Raw genomic sequence first — 23,737 nt, forward strand, 5'->3', positions numbered from 1 at the left:
TGTGGTGGATAGTACGGAGGTGCTTGATGAAGTGAGAGCCCAAGTTACTCTGGGTCTCACAAATGTAGAGGAGGCATCAGACACAAAAGGTGATCCCAACAGATTTGCAGGGGAACGGCTGCCTCACCACGAAGGATTGTCTGGGGCCCTGTATGGAGGTGAGGGAGGTGGTTTATTGGCAGGTGTAGCACTTTGTCCACTTGCAGGGATAAATGCTAGGAGGGAGATTCATGGGCAAGGGAACTGCAGAGAGAGTCGTCCCTGCAGAAAGATGGGTGGGGGGAGAGGAGAGGGGGGTAGACAAAGATATGTTTAGTGATACGATCCTGTTGGAGATGGCAGAGGATAATGTGTTGGATGTGAAGGCTGTTGAGGTGGTAGGCAAAGACAAGAGAAACTTATCACTGTAATGGCAACGGGAAGATACGGTGAGCGCAGGTGTATGGGAAATAGAGGGGATGCAGGTGAGGGTTGCATCAATAGTAGAGGGAGGGAAACCCCATTCTTTCAAGGCCACCTCTGATGTCCTGGAATGATATTTATGGAAAAGTGGCAAGGAAGAAGCCCTGGCTTGGAAAAAAAAAAGCATATTCCTGCCTGCAAAGTCTTTGCAAAGTTAATGTAAAGATGTGGAAGAAGATCTTGTGTATAGATAAGATTAAAGTAAAGCTTTTTGGCCTCAACACTAAATGGTACCTTTGCCATAAATCTAATACTACACATCAATCAGGTTACATCTTCTCTATGGTAAACTGTGGTGGAGGTAGCATCATGCTATGGGGATGCTTTTTAGCAGCAGGGTCTGGAAATCTGGTTAGGATTGATGGGAAAATGAATGCTATTAAATACAGAGACATCCTGGATATAAGTCTGCTAGCCTCTGCGTGAAAGCTTAAACTGGGGAGGAAGCTTGTTTTTCAGTAGGACGATGACCCAAAGCACACTACCAGAACAACCATGGAGTGGCTTCAAATGAAGGAAATTGATGTCCTTGTGTGGCCCAATCAGAACCCTGACCTTAACCTGATTGAACATCTCTGTCAAGACCTCAAGACTGCTGTCCACCGCTGTTCCCCAACTAACCTGGCACAGCTTGAGCAATTGTGCGAGGAGGAACTGCAAATCTTGCTCCATCACATTGTACAAAGTTAATAGTGACTTACCTAAAAAGAGGACTGGCTGCAATAGCTGGTTCAACTAAGTATTGAGCAAAGGGGGGGATGAATACTACTGACAACCAGAATTTACCCATTTACTCAGCTCATCCAAAATCCTTGAATACTCTTTGCATTCTCCTCTCTAATCACAAATCCACAGACAGTATCAACAAACTTAGAAATATGACACTGTGCTCCCCCCCCCACAACCAAATTGTGAATAAATGGTACCCAAGGATTAATTTTAGCTTGTCTGTCCTGTTGACTCCCAGTGTTTGCTCTCTTTTAACGTCCCTCACCATCTCGGAGAAACCTTCTCATTGCTGCTGAACTGCCATTGTTAAGTTTAGGGTAAGGGTTTAGAGTCATGCAAGATGTTACAGAAAGAATCAGAATCAAGTTCAATGTCACTGACATAAAGCACATCATACATCTTCTTGACCACCCTGTTTACCTGCATCACCACTTTGAGGGAACCATGTATTTGCACCCCTAGGTCTCTCTGTTCAACAGCACTCCTCAGGACCCTGCCTTTCATGGTGCATCCTTTATATTCTGTACACTGACTAATTAAGACAAATATTCCATATGCCTTCTTTACCACTTTATCTACATGTACTGCCGCTTTAGGGATCTATGGATTAACATTCCTCTGTTCTTCTAGAATCTATCATTTACTGTACAAGTCCTAGCCTTATCAATCCTCCCAAAGTGCCTCACTTCAGGATTAAATTCTGTGCTATTGTTCTGTCCTCTTTACCTACTGACCTGTAGCATCCTCTAACATATGACTATCTTTTGTAAAACCAACACTACTCACCTCACTTTGCCCGTCACCTGCCAGCTTGTACTCCTTCCTCTGCCCCCACCTTCATATTCTGGCTTCTTCCCTCTTCCTTTCCAGTATCGATAAAGGGTCTCGGCCCAAAACATCGATTGTTTATTCCTCTCCACAGATGCTGCCTGGCCTGGTTGGATCCTCTAGCATTTTGCGTGTGTTACAACAACACTGCTGATTTTTTGTCATTTGCAATTTACTTATCATCGCTCCAACATTTAAATAACATTGTTAATACATACCACAGGAAAGAGCCCCAGCAATGATAACCGTGGTACCTGATGGTCACAGACTTCCAATCAGAAAAACCCTCCATCAACATTCATGTTGACTGCATCAACTGCACCGGCACCATCACTGCCTTTCTGAAAAGTTCAAATTAATCAGATTGGTTCTCCCTCAAACAAAACATACCTCTGATTAATCCCAATTCATTCTTGTGCAGATTAATCCTGTCCTTCGGATTTTTTCCTGATAACTTGCCTATCACTGATGCTAGACTAAACTGCTTTGAAGTATGGGGCTTATGCCTGCTGCTCTTCCTGAATAAAAGCACATCTGTGGAGAGAGATTGAAAATCTGGCTTTGTGGTTCCACAACAATAACCTCTTTCTCAATGTCAGCAAGACCAAGGTATTGCTTATTGACTTCAGGAGGAGGAAACCAGAGGTCCATGAGTCAGTTCCCATTAGGAAATCAGAGGAGGAGAGGGTCAGCATCTGCTGTATACCTATTGTGGCTATAGGCAAATTGCAGCAGGTCCGGGTCCTTTCTTATAAGGGACCTGTTCTGGTTTTAATTATATTCGTGGGCTGGTAAGTAAAAGTAAAAAACAAAAGAGATTGTGCAGGTGATGGAAATGTTGAGCAACACATGAAAAATGCTCTTTACCTCTTCCACCCATCACCTCCCATCCATACACACGCCTTCCCTCCGACCTGGTCTCACGTATCAACCTGTCAGCATGTACTCCTTTCCCTCCTAATTTCTTATACTATTTTCTGAGCCCTCGTTTTCCAGTCCTGATAAGACCATAAAACCACAAGATCCAACCTGTTGAAGGATATCACAGATGGACAGGGTAGTGAAGTAAGGGCCTGGCATACTGTTCTGCATCAGTCATGTCACTGATGTTCAAGTTTATTGCCATTCAACCGCATAACATGTATGCTCCCAAACGAAACAACATTCCTCCCGACCAAGGCGCACAACACAGTACTGTGGATTCCTGTTAATTAGAACACATCAGAATCAGTATATTTTGGCCCAATTAAGTGGCTGCCCCAACAAGCCAGACTTTCATGGTTAAAAAGATTATAAAAGAGACACACACAATTATTTAACTGAGTAACTATGTATTTAAATGAAATGTGAAACAAATTAGAACATTACCAATATCTCTACAGAACTATAAAACTGTATTCATTTCTAATAGTTATCTATAGATGAATTTATCCAATGCACGTTGCTGTGTTTTGATTGACTGTAAATAAACAAAATCAGTGTAGACATCTAGTGCAGATAATAGAACGCCTTCAAACAATACTTTTGACGATTGCATCCTCTAAATCTTCACCTTCATTACAACATTCAAGATGATTGTCAATACCTTCAAATTCTTCATAGTTCCTTACATGCTGAAGTAGTAAATTGTTTCATTTTAACTCCTGGCTACTTCTGACATTTGCAAATCTGAATGCTTGAAACCGCAGTAAGCAAAACAGTTCTGAATTGTATTTGTTTATTTCTCACCAAATATTAGTGACAAAATTACTATGTTTTGAACACAAACACAAGCAACTGACGTTATTTAAAACTCGAGCAACACACAAAACGCTGGAGAAACGCAGCAGGCTAGGCAGCACCTATGGAAAAGAGTACAGTCGAATTTCAGGCTGCAACCCTTCATCAGGACCCAAGTTCCTCCAGCATTTTGTGTGTGCTGCTTGGATTTCCAGCACCTGCAGATTTTCTCTCATCTGTGAACACACACAAAATACTGGAGGAGCTCAGCAGGCCAGGCAGTATCAATGGAAAAGAGTACACAGTTGACATTTCTGGCCAAGGAATGATGAAGAGTCTCAGCCTGAAACATCAACTGTTTACTCTTTTGCACTGATGCTGTCAGGTCTGCTGAGTTCTTCCAGCATTTTGTGTATGTTGCTATTTAAAAACTATTCACACTAAGCATGGTGTAATATCTAATACCCTAACAAGTCAAACAAGTGCATGCGTTTGATGCTAGTTAGAAAACAGCCCCGTCCCAATTATTTAGCATAGTGACCCAAATAAACAAAGGGTATGCTGGCTACTTCCTCAAATAGTCTTTGTTCTCCAAGAGTTATCCCAAATTAACAACTGCCCCTGATTAACCAATGGCCCAATGAACTGGAATCTACTGTACAAATGACTCACACACAAAATAATGTTACCACAAATAAATTGACGAATAATAAAATACATTACAGAAGATTGACATTTAGCATAAGGAGCGTATACGACACAAGTTTAAAAAGTAAACAGCATAACATTATTGGCACTTCACATGTGAGGAGACTTGGGTGCCAGGGAGTTCAGTAGTCTCACGGCCTGGGGGAAGAAACACTTCACCTTTCCAGCAGTACTTGTCCTAATGCTCTGGTACCTCCTGCCATCAGGCAGGAGGTCAAAGAGATTGTGGGATGTGTGGGAGGGATCCTGGCTTCACATATCACATTCTATTTTGTCCTCCTTCCCCTCCCGCCACCTTCCTATTCTGGCATCTTCCCCCTTCCTTTGCAGTCCTGATGAAGAGCCTCGGCCTAAAATGTCAGCTGTTGATTCATTTCCATAGATGCTGCAACACCTGCTGAGTTCCTCCAGCATTTTGTCTCCCTAAACCTTTCCTCTCTACATACCTGTTCAAATTCCCTATAATTCTTCATGTACTTGCTTCAACCACATCCTCTGGCAGTTTATTTCATATACTGATTACCTTCTGGTTGTAAAAGTTATTCTTCAGGTTCCTATTAAATTTCTCCTCCTTCACCTTAAACCTATGGCTTCTAGTTCTCAATTCCCCAAACCTGAGAAAGAGACTGCGCATGTTCACCCTTTTTATGCCACTCTAAGATCTTCTTTCATTCTCCTACAGGTTATTTCACAAGATGGCATCGGAGCGTGGTGACTCATTGTAAACTGCTCTCTCCAGATCTCCCCATTATTTCTATTATAATCGGTCTATTACCTTCCATTAAATCCAAAGTCAGTCTAAGAATTACTCATTTTATTCCACATTCTGTATTGTTTTGCCTTGCAGTATCCTGATGCACTGTTGTAAATGAAATGATTTGTATGGATAGCATGCTTTCACCATACCTCAGTATGTGACAATGATAAATCAATTTATGCTCCAATGAATAAAGTCCCAACTATTCAACCTCTCTGCAACTCAGTCTTCTCAAATCCTAGCAACACCCTTATAAATCACCTCTGCACTTGTTCCAGCTTTCCCATGGCAGTATTACTAAAAATGAATACAATATGCCGAGCAGCACACACAGAATGCTGGAAGAACTCAGCAGGTCAGGCAGCATCTATAGAAATGATCGATGTTTTGGGCCAAGACCCTTCTTCAGGACTGGAAAGGAAGGTGTAAGACGCCAGAATAAAAAGGTGGAGGGAGCTAGAAAGTGAAAGGTGAAGCCAGGTGGATAGAAAAGATAAATGGCTGGAGAGGAAGGATTCTGATGGGAGAGGAGAATGGACCATAGGAGAAAGGGAGGGAGAAGAGGACACAGGGGAAGTGATAGGCTGGTGAGAAGAGGTAAGAGACCAGAGTGGGGAATAGAAGAAGAGGGCAGGGGGAGCAATCAAATTTTACCAGTGAAAAAAATTAATATTCATGCCATCAGGTTGGAGACTACCCAGATAGAATATAAGCTGCTGCTCCTCCACACTGAGGGTGGCCTCGTCTTGGCACATGAATAGGCCATGGACCTGTTACATACCTCATGGATATCTTGTGACTGTCTTATGACCATGATGTAATGGTCTTTTGGAGGTCACCTGATGCAACTTTCCCGCCGATGTGAGGTCACGTGATGACATGTTCACTACTGGTATAAAAGGAGACCCCTGGGGGGACGCAGTTAGTTTTCCAGTTAGAACGTCAGCCAGAGACTCCACTCCACTGCGTATTTGCCTTATGACGCACTTTTGATTTAAAACAGAGTTTTACCTTCTATTGCAAGGTACAAAAGTGTTGAGCTGGCAGTTTAACCAATTGCTGCCAGGTTTGTTGATGTATCTTTTCAGTAGTATTGGAGAGTGAAGACAGGAACCTGAAGGAGTCACTCGGCGGTTTTGGATAGGATCGACCATTATTGAATTCGTTCAAGAAAGAGTGATCTGCATGAGATAGCCTCTGCTAAAAGCAGCAGAAAAGGCTGTGCAGTATCTAGTATCCAGAAGGACAGGTCAGTGCCTTTAAACCGTATTATTTCCGTCGTCGTGAATCCTGCGGACAAGGCAGGCTCCGGCTGGGACCGGCAGTGACGTCATGTCCTCGAGGAATTCTTTATTTCAGGAAAGTCTCTCCTAATTGACTGTATAAATCTCTTGGACTTACGAATCTACCATTCTAAGAACTGTTTTTGAATTCACCACTTTAAGAATTGTTTTCGCATTTATCGCTTTAAGAACTAGTACTGGGTGGCGGTTTATTAAATGGCCGCATAGCAGTTTACTTCCGGTTAAGACCTTCGTTTGTTTATTTTTTTTAATATTGAGCAGAGTTTAATAAATGTTTGATTGTTTTTATAAAACCTGACTCAACTGATATTCATTGTTGCCGATCACGTGACAGACTGATATATTGGAACAGGAATGGGAATTGCAATTAAAATGTTAGACCACAAGGAAGTTCCACTTTTGGTGATAGGAGTGGAGGTGTTCCACAAAGTGGTCCCCCAGCTTACAGTGGGTATCACCAATGTAGAGGCGGCTATATCGGAAGCATTGGACACAGTAAATGATACCGACAGATTAGCAGGTGAGTGTTGCCTCACCTGGAAGGACTGTTTGGGGCACTGAATGGAGATCAGAGGGGAGGCGAGTAGGCACATACAGTACCTTGACTGCTTGCAGGGATGTGTTGGGAGGGAGATTAGTCGGGTGGGTTGTATGGACAATGGAATCTCAGAGGGAGCGATCCATGTAGAAAGCGGAAGGGGTAGAGGTAAAGACATGTTGGGTGGTAGAATCCCTCTGGAGATGGTGGAAATTGTGGAGGGTGATGTGTTGGATGTGCAGGCTGATAGGGTGGAAGGTAAGGACAAGAGGATCTCTATTTCTGTTAAGACTGCGCGAAGATGGGGTGAGTGTAGATGTTCGGGAAATGGATGAGATGCGAGTGATGGCAGCATCAATGGTGGAGGACGGGAAACTATTCTTTGAAGAAGGAGGACGTCTTAAAAGTCCTGGTAAAGAAAGCTGCAACCTGAACAGATGTAGCAGACATGAAGGAACTGAGAAAAGGGAATAACATTTTAACGGACAGAGAGCGGGAAGAAGTATAGCCAAGATAACTGTGGGAATAGGTAGACTTATAAAAGATGTCAGTCAACAGTTTGTCTCCAAAGCTGAAGACAGATCGAGAAAGGGGAAAGAGGTGTCAGAAATTGACCAAGTGAATTTAAAGGCAGAATGGAAATTACAGGCAAAGCTGATGAAATTGACAAATTCAGCATGGGTGCATGAAGCAGCAACAATGCAGTTGTCAATGTGGCAGAGGACGATTTTGGAAGTATTACTGGAAAAGGCTTGGAACATGCACTGTTCTTCATAAATATTCTAAACGTGGCCTCACCAATAACTCATACAACTGCAACATAACATCCAACTTTTAGACTCTTGTCCTAACTGATGAAGGCTAACGTGTCAAAAATCATCATCATCCTGTCACTTTCAGGGAACAATGAACTTGTATCCATAGGTCCCTCTGTTTTACAAAACTCCTCTGGATCCTTCACTGAGCAAGTCTTAGCATTATTTGTATTCCTAAAATGCAACACTTCACACGTATCCAGATTAAACTCATTTGTCATTCCTTGGCCTCAACTCAGCTGATCAAGATCGCTCTGTAAATCCTGATAACCATCTTCAATGTTAATGACACACATCATTGAAATGTTTCCACAACTATGGACTCACTTTCAAGGACTCATCTCATGTTCTCGATATTTATTGTTTATTTATTATTATGTCTTTCTTTTTTGTATTTCCGTAGTTAATTGTCCTTTGCACATTGGTTCAATGCCCAAGTTGGTGCAGTCTTTCATCAATTCTATTATGTTTATTATTCAATTATGGATTTATTCAGTATGCCCACAAGAAAATGAATCTCAGAGTTGAATATGGTGATGTACATGTACTTTGATAATAAATTTACTTTACTTTTCCTTTATTTTAGTGTCATCTATAAAGTTACTAATCATGTCTTGTATACGCTCATCTAAATCACTGAAATGGATGACATATCGTACTGACATAGCACCAAGACCTGGGAAGCACCACAGTCACATGCCTCCAGTCTGAAAGTTTTCACCATATTATGGTGGTACTACCCCATGCTTAAGGATACCAGATTTGCTTTGACCAATCTTCTTTAGGATTCTTAATTTACTTGCTCTCCATCTCTTTGAAACTGTCGACATGTTTTACAAAATAAATCTGGTGCACTTCAATCAAACATTTCAGTGCAAAGCATTCTAAATGATCAGAATTTTAAATGCAGTTTTATATCATTATACTTTTGGTAGATACATGTGCTGAGATACTAAACTATGGAGGTACCCAACTTTTAATGCTAGCAATATTTTACATGCACCAATATCAAAAGACAGAATGTAAAGTAGAGTCATCTGAGGTGCCCTTAAAACATACTACAACATTTTATTTTGTATAAAATCCTTGCATGCTTCTGAACTTGATTATCCTTACTTTTGTCAATAAGGCCACCATGGAGAACAGACTGGTAGTTGATGTTATAAAGTAATTTTATTAACAATTACAGAAGACTTAAAAATATTTTGCAGAGTTTTTAGGAAAGGGCAAAGGAAATGAACTAGTTGCATCATTCATTCATATATCTGGTTGACCCAATGACTATCCTCTTACTACAGGTTCACAATCCCTTATCTGAAATGCTAAAATCCAAAAAACTCTGAAAACCAGTTTTTTTTGCCAACAGCTGACGTTGCTCAGATGTGACGTGGCAGCACTAAAAGAGGCTGCCGGAGGTCAGTTGTGGCTCAGCGCTCGTACTGGCGACACGTGCATTTGCTGTTCGCTGATATTTTGTGTTCACTGTTGACTTTGTGTTTAATTTCACTGCGAAAATGTCAAAAAGAGCTGCAGATACCCCTATGGGTAACAATGAGAAAAAGAGAAGGAAGCATCTATCATTATCAATAACGCAGTAAGTGAAGTTATCACAGAAGCTTGATTACGGTGTGTCTGTGCGGTGTCTTACTGAAGAATATGGTGTCGGAACTACCACTGTATATGATTTAAATAAACAGAAAGACAAGTTACTGAAGTTTTATAGTGACAGTGATGTTCTACATTTATTCCAATAAGTCATTTACCATGTGTTTGATTCGGTTTGTTTGAAGCTGTATTTTTTTTAATGTTTTATTGAATATTTTTTCTTGTCATTATTCCCTAAACAATAGAGTATAACAACTATTTACGTATCATTTACATTGTATTAGGTATTATAAGTAATCTGAAGATGATTTAAAGCATACAGGAGGATGTGCGTAGGTCCGGTGTTCTGCTGGGTCCTAAAGTGCACCGCACTGAGACAGGTTAAATAAGGGACTTGAGCATACGTGCGTTTTGGTAGCCACGGGGTGGGGGTGGGTGGTCCCTGAACCAATAAGGAGAGATTCTGAAATCCGAAAAATTCTGAATTCCGAAATGCAACTGGCCCCAAGGATTTCCGTTAGGGATTGTGGACCTGTATTCGATGACGCTACATTGACATGGCGACTTAAGGTAAAGCAGGCAGTTTTTAACCCAATATGTTGTTTTATGCTACAATACATTACAGAATTTGAATATCTGAGTATGATGATCAACCAGAAGGAAACATACTGGCTTAAAACAATCATGCTCACATTGCTCAAGTCTTCCGCTGGTCAGGGTCAACCATGGATTTTGCGTCCCAGCTGTCTACATGATCTGCAGGGCAGTATGACAAGGGGTGCAAGCTGTTGTCTATGCAGCAGGCTCTCCCTCTCAACACAGCTGATAAAACCCAAAGGAACAGCAGAGACCAATACAGTTTAGCACCAGGTGCATCATGGAATGCCAGTCAATGTTGAAATCAATGTAGGACTGCTTTAGGGATTCCAGCAACGGATTTTTCCCTCAGGGTTTACTCCCAAAGCCTTCCACATGAGTGGGTATAGCTGCAAGGCAGTGGAGGTTTGAGATCAGAGTTTTCCTTCTTCTAGATGAGCTGCCAACCACTGCTGATGAACTCAATCTGCTCAAAGCGCCTGGTTTTAAGGTGCCATAACCCGCCTTTCCCACTTCTCCTGTCAGTAGAAACAGCTCTGCTGGGCTTAGTAGCTAAGCCACACGTGAAGGCCAGGAGCTGGACTTGGTTGTCAGAAACACAAGAAATTCTACAGATGCTGGAAATCCAAAGCAACATACACAAAATGCTTGAAGAACTCAAGTCAGGCAGGATCTATGAAAATGAATAAACAGTCAAAGGAAGTTTCAAGCCGAGACCCTCCTTCAGGACTGTAAAGGAAGAGGGAAGACACCAGAATAAAAAGGTGGTGGGGGGAGGAAAGGAAGACAAGCTAGAAGATGATAGGTGAATATAATTCTTCAAGTTATAACTTCTGCAAGTTTTCATGAAAGAATTGAATTTATCTATTTATCTGGAAATAAAGCTAACATTAACTAGTTTCTTCTTTGATGTTTTGTATTATGTAACATTTAAAAATGTGAAGCTTGACAGGCAGTAAAAGTTATTGATATCAATACCATAATGTTCAACTAAAATAATTCATCAATGCAAATGTTAAAAGTAGTGTATTTGTATACCATCAAATACACTATTTTTAACATTTGCGTTGATACCATCAGTTATCTTGCATATCAATCATGCAACATGTATAAATATTAGTTAAAAGTGAATTGGAGAAATCCAAGTACCTTGACAAAATACAGGTACAAGAGTCATGTGCCTGCAGTGTTTTTCTAATATTTTAAATTTCAGCAACATGTCACTTAGTTTGCAATAATTCTAAAACTAGTTATTTCTCAACAATATATCTTAAATACATATATTTTTCTATAATGGCTTACCTTTTTCTGCGTTTTGGGTCTGCTATCCAGCCAGTCAGCCATTTGCTCCTCAATCTCCTCAATAGTAGAAGCTTCTTCATGTAATGGTACATAGGCAATACCTCCAGAATTAGTGGCTGTATACACTGGGAACTCAGATTTTGGTTTCTTTACTTTTGGCCTTTTTTCTTCTGCAAGGTATAAAATGGCTTTTCAGCTTAAAAAATATTCTGTTGAAAGATCAATAGAGAAGCTTTTTTGCATTGTTTAAACTGACAAAAATTCAAGTTTGCACATATACTTAGATGACAACACAACATACCTATGAAGTGGTGTTTTATCTTTAGTAATAAAGCACAATTTCAAAAGCTGCAATATAGAGAAAATGTGAATTGCTCTCAGATAAAGGGGCCTTCTCATTTTTAAATTTCCTCTCAACAAAGAAATGGATAACTGCCAGCAAATCTCAGAAAACTGCAGACATAACATCATAGCTCACAATGTCTGTGCAAAGATTCACCCAGTAGGATAATATTTAGAATCAGCAGATTATCTATTCACACCTCTTGTCTTCTGCTGCAACACATTGCTTTAATGAGACCCCATGTTGCATTCCCTCAATTTGCAAATTGCCTCGAATTCCCGACCACTGTACTACTTCTGTCCCTAGAGGACAGTGCACACAGTCTCCGTTTTAAAGCAGATAGACATGCAGACAGATTAGCAATTAGGTCATGAAAAACAGGCAGAATAACACAGCTCCATGCCAATCCAGAAGATTTGCATTTACCCTCTCAAAAAGATGTTAATACCACCATTAACTGTGCTTCCCAACTATGATTCACCACATTAAGAAAACAACAAACAGCTATGAGACGTATAGCATCTCCCATTTATTTCAAGATGCTAGGGGTATATTAACAATTTTATTTATCTTACAGCATTATTTATCATTTGGGACAATGCTTGAAAGTAGTCATACTGAGAATAAAGTAGTAAAAGTCCTGTTAACTGTAGAAGAGTTCAGGAAATTCTCCAGTTCTGGTTCATACATTCAGGAAACTCAATTAATTCAGCACTGTACTGCACATTAATTAATATTAATTGACTGAAGAATTAACCTATACTGAAATTTCTTCTGCAGACATAAAGGACATTGATAAGGGAGCTCAGAAAATCAGTATTGTTGCTATTTCTTTCATAATCTTTCACAATAAAGTAATGCAGATTGAAACAAATGCATTGTTACCATAAAATATGATACTCATAGATAGCATTTTACAAATTTAATATCCCATGTTCACTGTCTGACACAGTATTCAAATCCCATCATGTTCAAGCCTTCAGGCTGTCTTTTAAACACATTAATCAGAAAACTAACAAGACCCTTCAAAAATGTTCTCATAAGTGAATAATTCAGAGGACTGGAACTTCATGATTCTAAATTCCTAAAGAGAAAAGGGTGAGCAGATTGAACCCATACTCACAGGAGTTTAGAAGAGAGCTCTATGATCTTATTGAAAAATCAGATTGCGGGAACTTGACAAGATAAGAGTTTAAGAGAATGCTTCCCTTCACTTTGAATGAAGGGGGTCGCCTATTAAGGCAGAAATAAGGAGATGGGGAATTTGTCCAATGGATAATGAATCCGTTTCAGTTATTTACTCCAGTAGAGCTGTGGAGGAATCACTGAATATATTTAGGGCTGTTGGTGAGATTGTAAGGGAGTCAAAGGTTACAAGGTGCGGATAGAAAAATGAAGTTAATGACAAAATCAGATTAGTTCTGATCTTACTGAATGACTGCACAGGCACTTAAGCCACATCTCTTATCTCTTAGGTCCAAATTATTTATTTAAGTGTGAATGTTCTCAGTATTAAAGATGAAATATTAGAAAATGCAAAGGAGCCTTTATTCTACAATCTGAATAAAGACAATCATCTTAAAACAGATCTTGCTATAAAATGGATTTACACAGCAAATTTGTCTGACAGACACAATACTGAGGCTTCTGAAATACTTTGGTAATACTTGATGAATGGTTCGCTCAGCCCACAGGCTATGGTAAAATACTGTTCTGCTAAGAAGAAAGGTCAAGTCTTCTACAATACTTGTTCATTATTGGGTGACTGGTCTCTCTCTCCAGTGACAAAAACAACACTATTTACACAGTACAGATGTTTCTTACTCTGCATAGCTTCAAACTGAGCTTGGGTCTCTGCTTCTTCTTGTTCCTTTACTTTCAGTGCTTTCCATTCCAGATAAAAATCTTTAATAGCCTACAAGAAAAACATGTGAACTGTTTATCCTAGGCTTTCATTATGAAATTAAAATCTGTATGCATTCATAAGTTAGCACACTGTTTAGGAAGAACTTTTCTAACATACTATCTCGTTATGCGTAGTGTTTTCATATTCAAAAAAAAGTATGACAATGCACAGAGCATGATTACACAGTAGCAAAGGATTGAGGACATACTAATTCTTGGAAAATGCACAGAGTTTACACAGATGCAAAGATCTCACATTTCTTTAAGATTTTTCCCAACAACTACAAAAGCTTCTTAAAAATTTATTTCAGTTAATACTATAAATTGACAAATACCCTTGAAATTTTAGTGGTGTGAATTAAAACTGGCATCAAGATGTCAAGAAAAGTGAGCTTTTAAAATACCCTTGCAGTAAATCAAGTGAACATATTCTTCCATACAAGTGTTGAAACTGTATGCATATACTATCACTGCTGCCAAGCTGCAAAATTGCCTATGATGCTAATTAATACCTGGAGAATAATAATTAAAAACTGTGATTGATCAATGGTAAATTCAGAACCAAGATCATTAAAGTTGGATCTAACCAGATCTTAAAAATAAATCCTAAAATAATTAAAATATTTTTAAAGGCATACAGAACAGTCAGGCGAAACAAAAGAAGTAATGGTTGAACATTTAAATGCATCTGTTATATATGCTCCTTAATTCCATCATTGGCTCCCCTTACTTTATACAAGAGAAATAATTAATTACATCAAGTTGCAGAGAGTGATGGAGGGATAGATAGAACGAAAGGATCTCTAACAGGGCAGGGGCATGGTTGCTGTGGAAATAAAGAATAAACAAAATCATCTGGTGACAGGGTAATGAGGTCTGTTAGAAAAACAAAATGATAGAAAGAACAAATGTTCAGCTTTATTGTCATCTGACTGTAAATATAAACAACCAAACAATGCTTCTCCGGAACACAGAGCACCCACAATAAATATATCACACACAGCATATAGACAAAATATTACTACAATTAAGTTAATAAAATATAATTCAAAATTATATTTTATGTGAAGTGTGTAGCACATATAAACAGTACAGTAAACAACTTGCTACCTTAGTGATGAGACCTTGGTGGTGGTAGGGTATTCATTAGTTTTGGTCTGTGGGGAAGAAGCTATTGCACAGTAAGGCATTCATAATCCTTATGGTCCCGTACCCCCTTCCTGATGGCAGTGAATCAAAAAGGTTGTGGGATGGGTGATAAGGATGCTCAACAATGTTTTGGGTAAACAATGCTCCTGGTGGATGTAACAACTAGCAGGGAGGGAGACTTTGGTGATCCTCTTGGCAGTTTTTATTATCCCCTGTAAGGTCAATGCGGTCTGATCCCTTGTAGTTTCTGTACCACACAATGAGGCAGCCAGATAGGACTCTCTTGATGGTGCTCCTGTAGAATGTTGCTAAGATTGGGGGCTGGAAACCATACACACCTCAATCTCCGCAGAAAGTGCAGACGCTGCTATGCCTTCTTGACTAATGAGGTGTTGCGGCCCCAAGTTAGACTGTCCATTATGTATATAGCAAGAAACTTTGTGCTCTTCATTTTCTATAAAAGTTATGAAGTGAGAGCAGAAGGATAGATCACAAACAAAAGAATACTGGAATTGTTAAATGCAGAACCACAGGAACTGCACAGCAGGTCATGGATAGAAAATCTGACAGCACTAATATATTAAGATGGTTGGCCTGCACCAGAACAGAGCAGCTTTGACACAGAGAGTAAACTTGAAGATGTGAAATTCGATATGGAGTCCAGAAGGCTGTAATATGCCCAGGTAGAAGTTCTTCAAGCTTATGTTGTTTCTTGTTGAAACAGTGCAGGATACCACATTTGGATATGTCAGTGTGCAAGTGAGACAGAAGAGTAAAACTATATGAAGATGATGCAGAATCTGTGTTTGGTTTCTCATATCTGAAGGAGACAACACTGTGAACACTTTAACAATGCACTACACTGGAAGTACAAGTGAATTGCTTCTTCAACTACAAGAATTACTTGGACCTCAAATGTTTGGAAGTAGAATGACATGTTACATCTCATTTGGCTGGACAAGAACTGCAGAGATGCACAAGAAGGGGATTGTTTGGTGGAGATGATAACCAGGGTGTCAAAAAGGAAATGGCCTCATCAAACGCTGAAAGGGAAGAAGCTAAGATAGCCTGTTTGTGGAATTAAACCCAAAGTGGAAAAATTGGTGGAAACTGCAAGTATGTACTTCAATGTATGCATTTAGTCTGCAAGGATAATTCTGAACTTCTTGTTACCTGCCACTTTAATCCCAAATTCCATTTTCTCTGACCTGTATGTAGCCTCCTGCACTGCTATAAGTTGTGGAACAGCACTTAATCTTCTGTCTGGCTACATTGTAGCCATTTGGACTCAATATTGACTTCTAATCACTGAACTAGCTTACTCTAGGTTAGAACTGTCCAGTTCCTTTGCAAGAAATACCTTGATAACATTAGTTCAGTTTTCCTCCATTAGTATTTGCTGACCTGAGTATTTCCTATTGTTCTGCATTCTACGGGCATCTGTGGTACACTCTTTCTAACTGCACTCATTAATGTATTAATTGGATGACTTCATTGCCGCTCTTCCACATTGTAACCACGGCATCAACCGGATAGGAAATATTCCCTTTGTTCTATCCAACATCCTCCTTCAACTGTGACTTAAAACTATTGATTTATTCCCTCTCTCATTTTCAATGAAGGGTCTTTAACCTTAAATACTAAAGTAGTTTTTCTTTCATATCCTGACAAGTGTTTCTCAAATTTTCTGCTCTTATTTCAGGTTTCCAACACTTCCAGTATTTTATTTTAAATTTTCCTCAATGACATCTTAGTGTTAAGTGCCCCTTGACAGCATTGTCAATGGCATCTACTATCACTTAGCTAATTATTGAGATTGAAGTAGTAACTTGGATTAATTTGGCTGCTGCATGTAAACAAGACATAACTGCACAATTCTCCACTAGAGCTGCACTGGAATATCATGTAGCACAACTATCTATGGAGAACAAGGTTTTAACATTGCAGCAGAATGCTGTTAGTGCCCAGAGCCTTTGCAATAATTGGTTAAATGAGCAATTTCTTGATATCACATAGCACCTGTGATGGTGCGATCAGGCATTTGGGATATCCAGTTGAACACGGCTACCTATACTGCAGCACTGTTTCTTGGACTCAGCTGCTGGACCCAGCCAGTGGGGGTGGCAATGATTATGAAGGCACCACCTCAAGTTTGTTATTTAATTGTACACCACCACTGGCAACTCAATACGACAGGATTGAAGAATCTTGACCAAATAGGAATTTGTCTTGTCAAGAACTGGGCAACCTACACTTTATTTATATATTTTATTTTACTTAGAGATACAGCAGGGTTAAAGGTCCTTCCAGCCCTACAAGCTGGTGCTGCCCAATTACATGCATATGACTAATTGACCTAATAGCTAGTATGTCTTTGGAATGTGGGAAGAAACTGGAGTTTTTTGATTCCCATTAAAGATATCTGATTTCCACTCCACGTTAGAACATACAATAGTAGAGCACAAGAACAGTGCCTTCAGGTCACAAATGTCTGTGCTGAACACAATGCCAAATGAAACTAAATTTCTTCAGCCTGCACATGATCCATATCTCTCTGCATATGAGCATATCTAAAAGCCTTAAAAGGCCACTATCATATCTGCTTCCATCACTACTTTAGCAGCTCTAAGCACTTACCCCTCTGTGTAAAAACAAACTGGTCTTTGCATATCTCCTTTAAATTCTTCCCCTCTCAAATTAAATGTTTCCTCTAGTATTTGACATTTCTAGCCTGGAAAAAGATTCTGATCATGACTCTCATCATTTTAACTCTCTATCAGGAGTCCCCTCAGCTTCTGACACTCCAGAGAAAACTACCCAAGTTTGTTCAAACTCTTCTTATAGCTCACACCCTCTAATCCAGGCAGCATCTTGGTAAGCCTCTTCTGTACCTCTCCAAAGCCTGGGGCAACCAAAGTGGCACACAATATTTCAAGTGTGGCCTAACCGAAGTTTTATAAACCTACATGACTTCCTAGCTCTTATATGAATGTTCTAATTAGTGAAAGCAAACATACTATACACCTTCTTTACCACCATATGTGTACATGCATATTCATTTTTATAGAGGTACTGTATAGACTTGGACCCCAAGATCCCTCTGGACATCAGTGACTGTCTAGATTCCCTTATATTTGCCGTCCCAAAGTTCAACATCTCACACTTGCCCAGATTTTTAAAAAATCATTTGACATTTCTCCAACTTTATTGACCCTGACTGGGCAATTCTTTTGATACAGCAACAACATTTAAAAACACACTCAGCAGTGTGCAGATTTAACTAATAATAATACAGCATAATAATATACAATATACTAATGTACCAATGTGCAATAATGTACAAAATAATAAAACAGACTATTGTACTATGATGTGTGTTCTCCTGTTGCACAGATATGAATTGTTGCATATGCTTGTTGCATTTGGTAGGAAAGATTTTCTGTAATGATCCTCGTGACAGTGGAGCTGAATGAATCTGTTTGAAAAGGTGCTCTGCTGCTTATTTAGTAGGTCATGGAGAGGATCTGCCAGATTGTCCATAATGGATAACGGTTTGTTTAGTGACCTCCTTCTCAAACTCAAAATATCACAGTGATCCTGATCCACTGGTCATAGACTTTGAGCCAAAATAGCAGCCACCCCTCCCTACTCTCTGTATACTATGAGGAAACCTATTCTGAATCCAACCTACCAAGTCACTGTTAATGTCACACAGCTGAATTTTCTGAATCTGCCCACCATGAAGAATCATGTCCAATGCTTTAAAGTCCACATGCACTGCCTTAAGCTCAACAATAATTTTTGTTACCTCCTCAAAATACTCAAGTTTGTAAGGCACTGCCTGCCCCACAGGAAGTCATGTTGATTGTGCCTAATTGGGACAAGTTTTTCCAAATGTACACAAGTTCTGTCCCCAAGAATCCTCTGTAATACCTTACTTGATTGAACTTAAATTCCACAACTACATGGGATTTTAATTCATACAGTATTTTCAGTTCAGGCTTCTGGATTGGTGCAATCTAATTTATGTTAACATTACATAAATACTTACAGTAATTTTCCAATATCAAAATGTACTGCCACATACCCCGTGACAGGTTAAAGAACCAGCAGAAATGGAAAACATTTTGGAGTCTAGTATTGCTGTTAACTAATGGTATTTATTAGTAACTACACAATACAGTAATATAAATGCAGATATATCAAACAGGTTAGCAATGATTATATATAAGTGTGGGAATACATGAAAACCAAGCTTCTTCAAGTCTAGGGGTAAATGGATAGTCTTACAATGATGAGTAAAGTTCAGTTTGTGGTATTGAGTTGAGTAGTGAGGGGGAGAGAGATTTGAGTCTTCAGGTGAGCTGACACTGTCGATCTTCCCGTTGTCCTCCGAAATCCTTTAGAAGTCACTGACTGTGACCACAACAAAGGGGACCATTCTTCTGTGGTGGAATTATCAACCCAGGTGAGGGTTGGCCACACGAATAACTCCCCACCAGTCACACCCTTTTCACACTGCAAGAGCCACTGATTGATCCTCCAAAACCCACCTTTTCTGTGGGCACAACGAAGCTCATTCAGTGTCCAAAACCATGTGTCTGTAGGTCTAACAGCTGACCTTCTATTTATCTCACCATGCTGTACACCAGCTGTCCATCAAGCAGCTCCTCCCTTCTCTCTCTGTAAGAACTCGGAAGCTGCTAGTGTCCTTGCAAAAGTGTAAACATGCTGCCGAAAAACCATAACACCATCTCAAAGCAGTCTTCACTCCTCTCTCTCTTTTAACAAGGTGTCTGTGTTGGACACCTCTCTCTCTCTCCCTTTCCAAAAGCACAGCTCATAGGGGTAATTCAGGACCCCGTCACAGTACATACAATGACTGGTGAGATTTGAATGAAAGATCAGCAACTTGAAAATTTCTTCCTCTTTCCAGTGACGGTGGGTGACTTAAGAATTTCCCATTTTTTCTTTCAGTTCAGATAGACCAATGTTTAAGTTACTAGCCTAGCATCAGAAACCTGGACTAATAATCTAGAGACAAATTCGGATCTACCATGGCAGCCGAGTTAGTAATATGGATAGTCATAAAAGTCTACCTTGGCCACTGAGATCCTTTCGGTCATTCATTAGAGGCTTTTGGGAATAATTCCAAACCCACGGGTGATTGTTAATTATTCACTCAAATGGGCTGGAAGGGGTAACTAAAGATCAGACAATAAATCTGGCCTTGATTCCGTGAAAGAATCATCATTACGATTCAACTACACTCTCATCTACAATAAAATTCTGTTAATCCAGTATGTCCAGGACTTTGATAGTACTGTACTGGAAGATTCTATTAAGTATTGGATGTTATTCCACAGAATATCTCAGTGTACCTTTACTTTACATTCATTTTTATCTTAAAAATGCCTCGCAGTAGTATAATTTTTTCAGCTGAGCCAGTGAGTTTAAAGGTAATGCTATAATGAGCTGAATGTCAAACCATATATTTCCAAATAATCCAAATGGCAAGTTACTGAAATTTAGCTAATTCTTACAAGCCGTTTCAATTGTGCTTATTATCAAAGCTAACTAGAAATTTCATCCCTTTGTCCAAATGTTGTCAGCATTCTCAATTTTCCCACTAAAATTCAAAAATATTCAGTAGGAACAGGAGCATGCCAAAAATTTCCCTGATCTTGTTTCATTGTGATCACAGCTTAGATTTTAAATCACCTCTATTTTGTCGGTCTATAGACATCATAGTTCAAAAGATATATGAATCTCAAGATTAGGTATATTGAGTGACTAAACCATTGCTCTGTGGGGTAAAAAGTTTTGAAATTTCTGATCATTTCATTACTAAATGACAGACTCTTTCCTTCTGGCACTGTTTCTTATTCCAGTTCCAGAGAAAAAAAACATCTCAGCATCTACACTGCCACACCTTTTAATAATTCTGCATCCTTTATTTCCCCATCTATAAGATATACTACTTACCTAAAATTGCATTAAACTTAAAGACCTCATCCAAATCAATTTTAAAGATAGCAAGTCACAGACAACCAATTACTGATCCATATGTCTGCCATTTGTCCAGAAAATAGAGCATTATTAATCAGGATATACATGTTAGCTTCAAACTTTTTAAAAATTTCTTTCCCTGATCTAAAACCATCCTGCTGAAGAGCTTCAGCCTGAAACATCGACTGTACTCTTTTCCTAGATGCTGCCTGCCCTGCTGAGTTCCTCCAGCATTTTGTGTGGGTTGACTTAAAACCTTATCTCTTTTCTCATACATAGCTTCTGCTGAGTGCTTCCATCTTTTTTTTTATTTCATAAAGTTTGTATAACTCGGTTGCACAAATGTACATTTTTGATCTTCTGATAATCTAGTGGTTTCCCGTTAAACTTGGTCCTGTCTCTACTGCCAAAAATGACGACCTTACTAAGAAACTGTAATGGGTCTGACTTTTTTGTCCCCAAGTAGCAAAGAAAAACCTAAATTCTATTTCAGACTAATGATTTCTTGATTGCCTTCTAATCCATAGGGTCAGTGGTAAAATCCAAAGACTAAAACCAACAAATCCTCATGCTTTGCTTTCAGTTTTTTTAAAAATCTAAAATGTAACCTGACAGGTACAGGGCTTTACAATGTTAACTCTAATATTTTATCTTAAATATTTTTAACTTCTTCATTCTCATTATCTTAACTTCTAAATTCCCATAATAAAAATATTAAAATATAATTACAATAGGCCCACTCTCTTCTGAGCTCTCTCCACTATATAAAAAGACAATTGATTTGATTGTAATCTCAATGCTACAATCCTGTCTACCTCCAGGAACTTTTCAACATCTTGGTTATTATACAGCTTGCTGTCTTAGACTGTTTCCACCATCTTTTGTGAGAAAGCTTCCATGATACACAACCTTGTATCTTATGTAACACTCAGCTCTACCAACCCACGTTTGTCTAGGGGAAACCACCGTCAGCCCGCCAAACTGCGTCTCACGTTTGCGTAGTTGCTGTGAATGTACTCCGGTACAACCCACAACGTAAAATATCAGGCAGTACACAATGTATGTTTAAACAATTGCACTTTATAAATTTTACTGTGACTATGGGGTTAGTAGATAAACAAAAATATAAAATAAAAAAGTGCCAAAAATGGGGATTATAGAGTTCTTGCACAATGTTGGAGCCCACGCAATGTCCTCAATCCACCATTCTATTTCCGCTGAACTCCACGACCCTCGGACTGGGACCAACCACGGTGGTTTACCAGCACGCGTCCCGCACGTCCTTCCTCTTCGCCTCTCCTCGCCGATCTCCTGCGCACTCACCAAGGTTCTCACACATACAGATAGAATAACATGACTTCCATTGGTTAGTTCCCCGTTATCTATAACTATGACCCAAACATTTCAGTTACAAAGAACATTACCTCATCAGTTACAGAGAAGTCATTTCATCATAGCACTACAGAGAAGCCATTTTATTATTAGCAGTTAACAGTTACCATTACAGTTAATATTACTGAGAACTCTACATTCTTCCCCCACTGAATTTAGTCATGCCCTCATGACATTCAGATAATTCGCCACCCTTTCCTGCAAAACACAGAGCCCAATCCAAGTGCAGAAAGCAGTGACTTAACTCCCGAAAACAGCAGAGATCACACCCTGCTCCCCAGGCACCACACAGGCCAACCTCTCCGGGGGAGGGGAGGTTCCTAATCCTGAGACCTCCGTACCCGCTCTTCTGAATCCACCGTCTCAGACACTACAGGAGACACTTTGGGGCTACCTGGTGAAACCTCCCGCCATCTGTCCCTCAAACCCTCTGCAACTCTGAGCCCCCGTCTTGGGTTCGGGCCCACTTTCTCTCCTCCCGAGTCCTGCTGCACTCCCTATTGCCCACCAATAGCCCCCCTCACCTCACTTGACGCAGTGGGAGAAGGGCCTGGAGTTTCTTCCTCCATCACGAGGAAGTTAGTGAACGGTAGCAAGTACCACTCATCCGAATCAGCATCCCTTTCCAGGGCTGGGCCTGGCCCAGGCTCTTTCGTGGTGGGCTCTTCCGTTGCCCCGCACTTCGGCAGAGTCTTCGTACTAGGTGTAGACTCCAAGTCGGGCTTTAGGTCTACCTGCACCTCTTGTCCCAGGGGCAACAGGTGGTTCCGGTGAAGAATCTTGACAGGCCCCTTCCCCTCCTCGGGCCTCACCCCGAAAACCGGTAGGTTTGGCATCTGACTCTCCACCACATAGGGCTGTGGCTGCCCAGCAGTTAGCGAACTTGTGCTTTCCAGGTAATCCTAAATTCCTTATGAGGACTTGGTCTCCCGGCAGGAGTAGGGAGAACTTTACTTTCTGGTCATACTTCCTCTTATTTCCCCAATTCTGCTCGGCTGCAGCCACCCCCGCCAATATGTATGCCCTTTTCAGCTCTCTCATATCAGACACATACTTCAGATAACGCTTCGGCAGTACGTCACCCACGTCAGTCCCGAAACAGAGGTCAATAGCAACCTCGCCTCGCGCCCAAACATCAGATAATAGGGCAAATACCCAGTAGCTTCATTGCGGGTACAGTTGTAACAGTGAACCAGATGCCCAATAAGTTGACTCCATCTGCTCTTTTTGCTGATCTCCAAAGTCCCGATCATGTCTAGCAAGGTCCGATTAAACCTCTCAGGTTGGGGATCGCCCTGCGGATGATAGGGCGAGGTCCTCGATTTCTCAACTCCCAGCATGCCCAGTAACTCCAGATGAGCTTACTCTCAAAATCCCATCCCTGGTCACTACGTATCTGCCAGGGAAGGCCATAATATACAAAATACCTCTCCCATAACACTTTTGCCACGGTAGAAGCCCTCTGGTCCTTGGTAGGAAAAGCGTAGTGGTCCGTGATGACTAAGGCATTCGCCGTGTTGCTGGCATCAGGTTCAATGGACAGAAAATCCATACACACCAGGTCCAAGGGCCCTG

At 40.2% G+C, this 23,737-nt stretch overlaps 1 protein-coding gene across 2 annotated transcripts in view; it reads right to left on the reverse strand.

Annotated features, from left to right (window-relative positions):
• Window positions 1-23,737, reverse strand: part of dnajc1 (DnaJ (Hsp40) homolog, subfamily C, member 1) — a 292,850-nt gene that overhangs the window by 66,260 nt on the left and 202,853 nt on the right. For both annotated transcript variants that reach the window (XM_063044233.1, XM_063044232.1), the window contains exons 7-8: window positions 13,532-13,622; window positions 11,365-11,534 (exon numbers count right to left, since the gene is read on the reverse strand). In XM_063044233.1, the coding sequence (XP_062900303.1) occupies window positions 11,365-11,534; window positions 13,532-13,622 (261 nt within the window). The remainder of the gene's footprint in view (window positions 1-11,364; window positions 11,535-13,531; window positions 13,623-23,737) is intronic.

Source organism: Mobula hypostoma, chromosome 3, assembly GCF_963921235.1.
Source record: "Mobula hypostoma chromosome 3, sMobHyp1.1, whole genome shotgun sequence".
NCBI lineage: Eukaryota > Metazoa > Chordata > Chondrichthyes > Myliobatiformes > Myliobatidae > Mobula > Mobula hypostoma.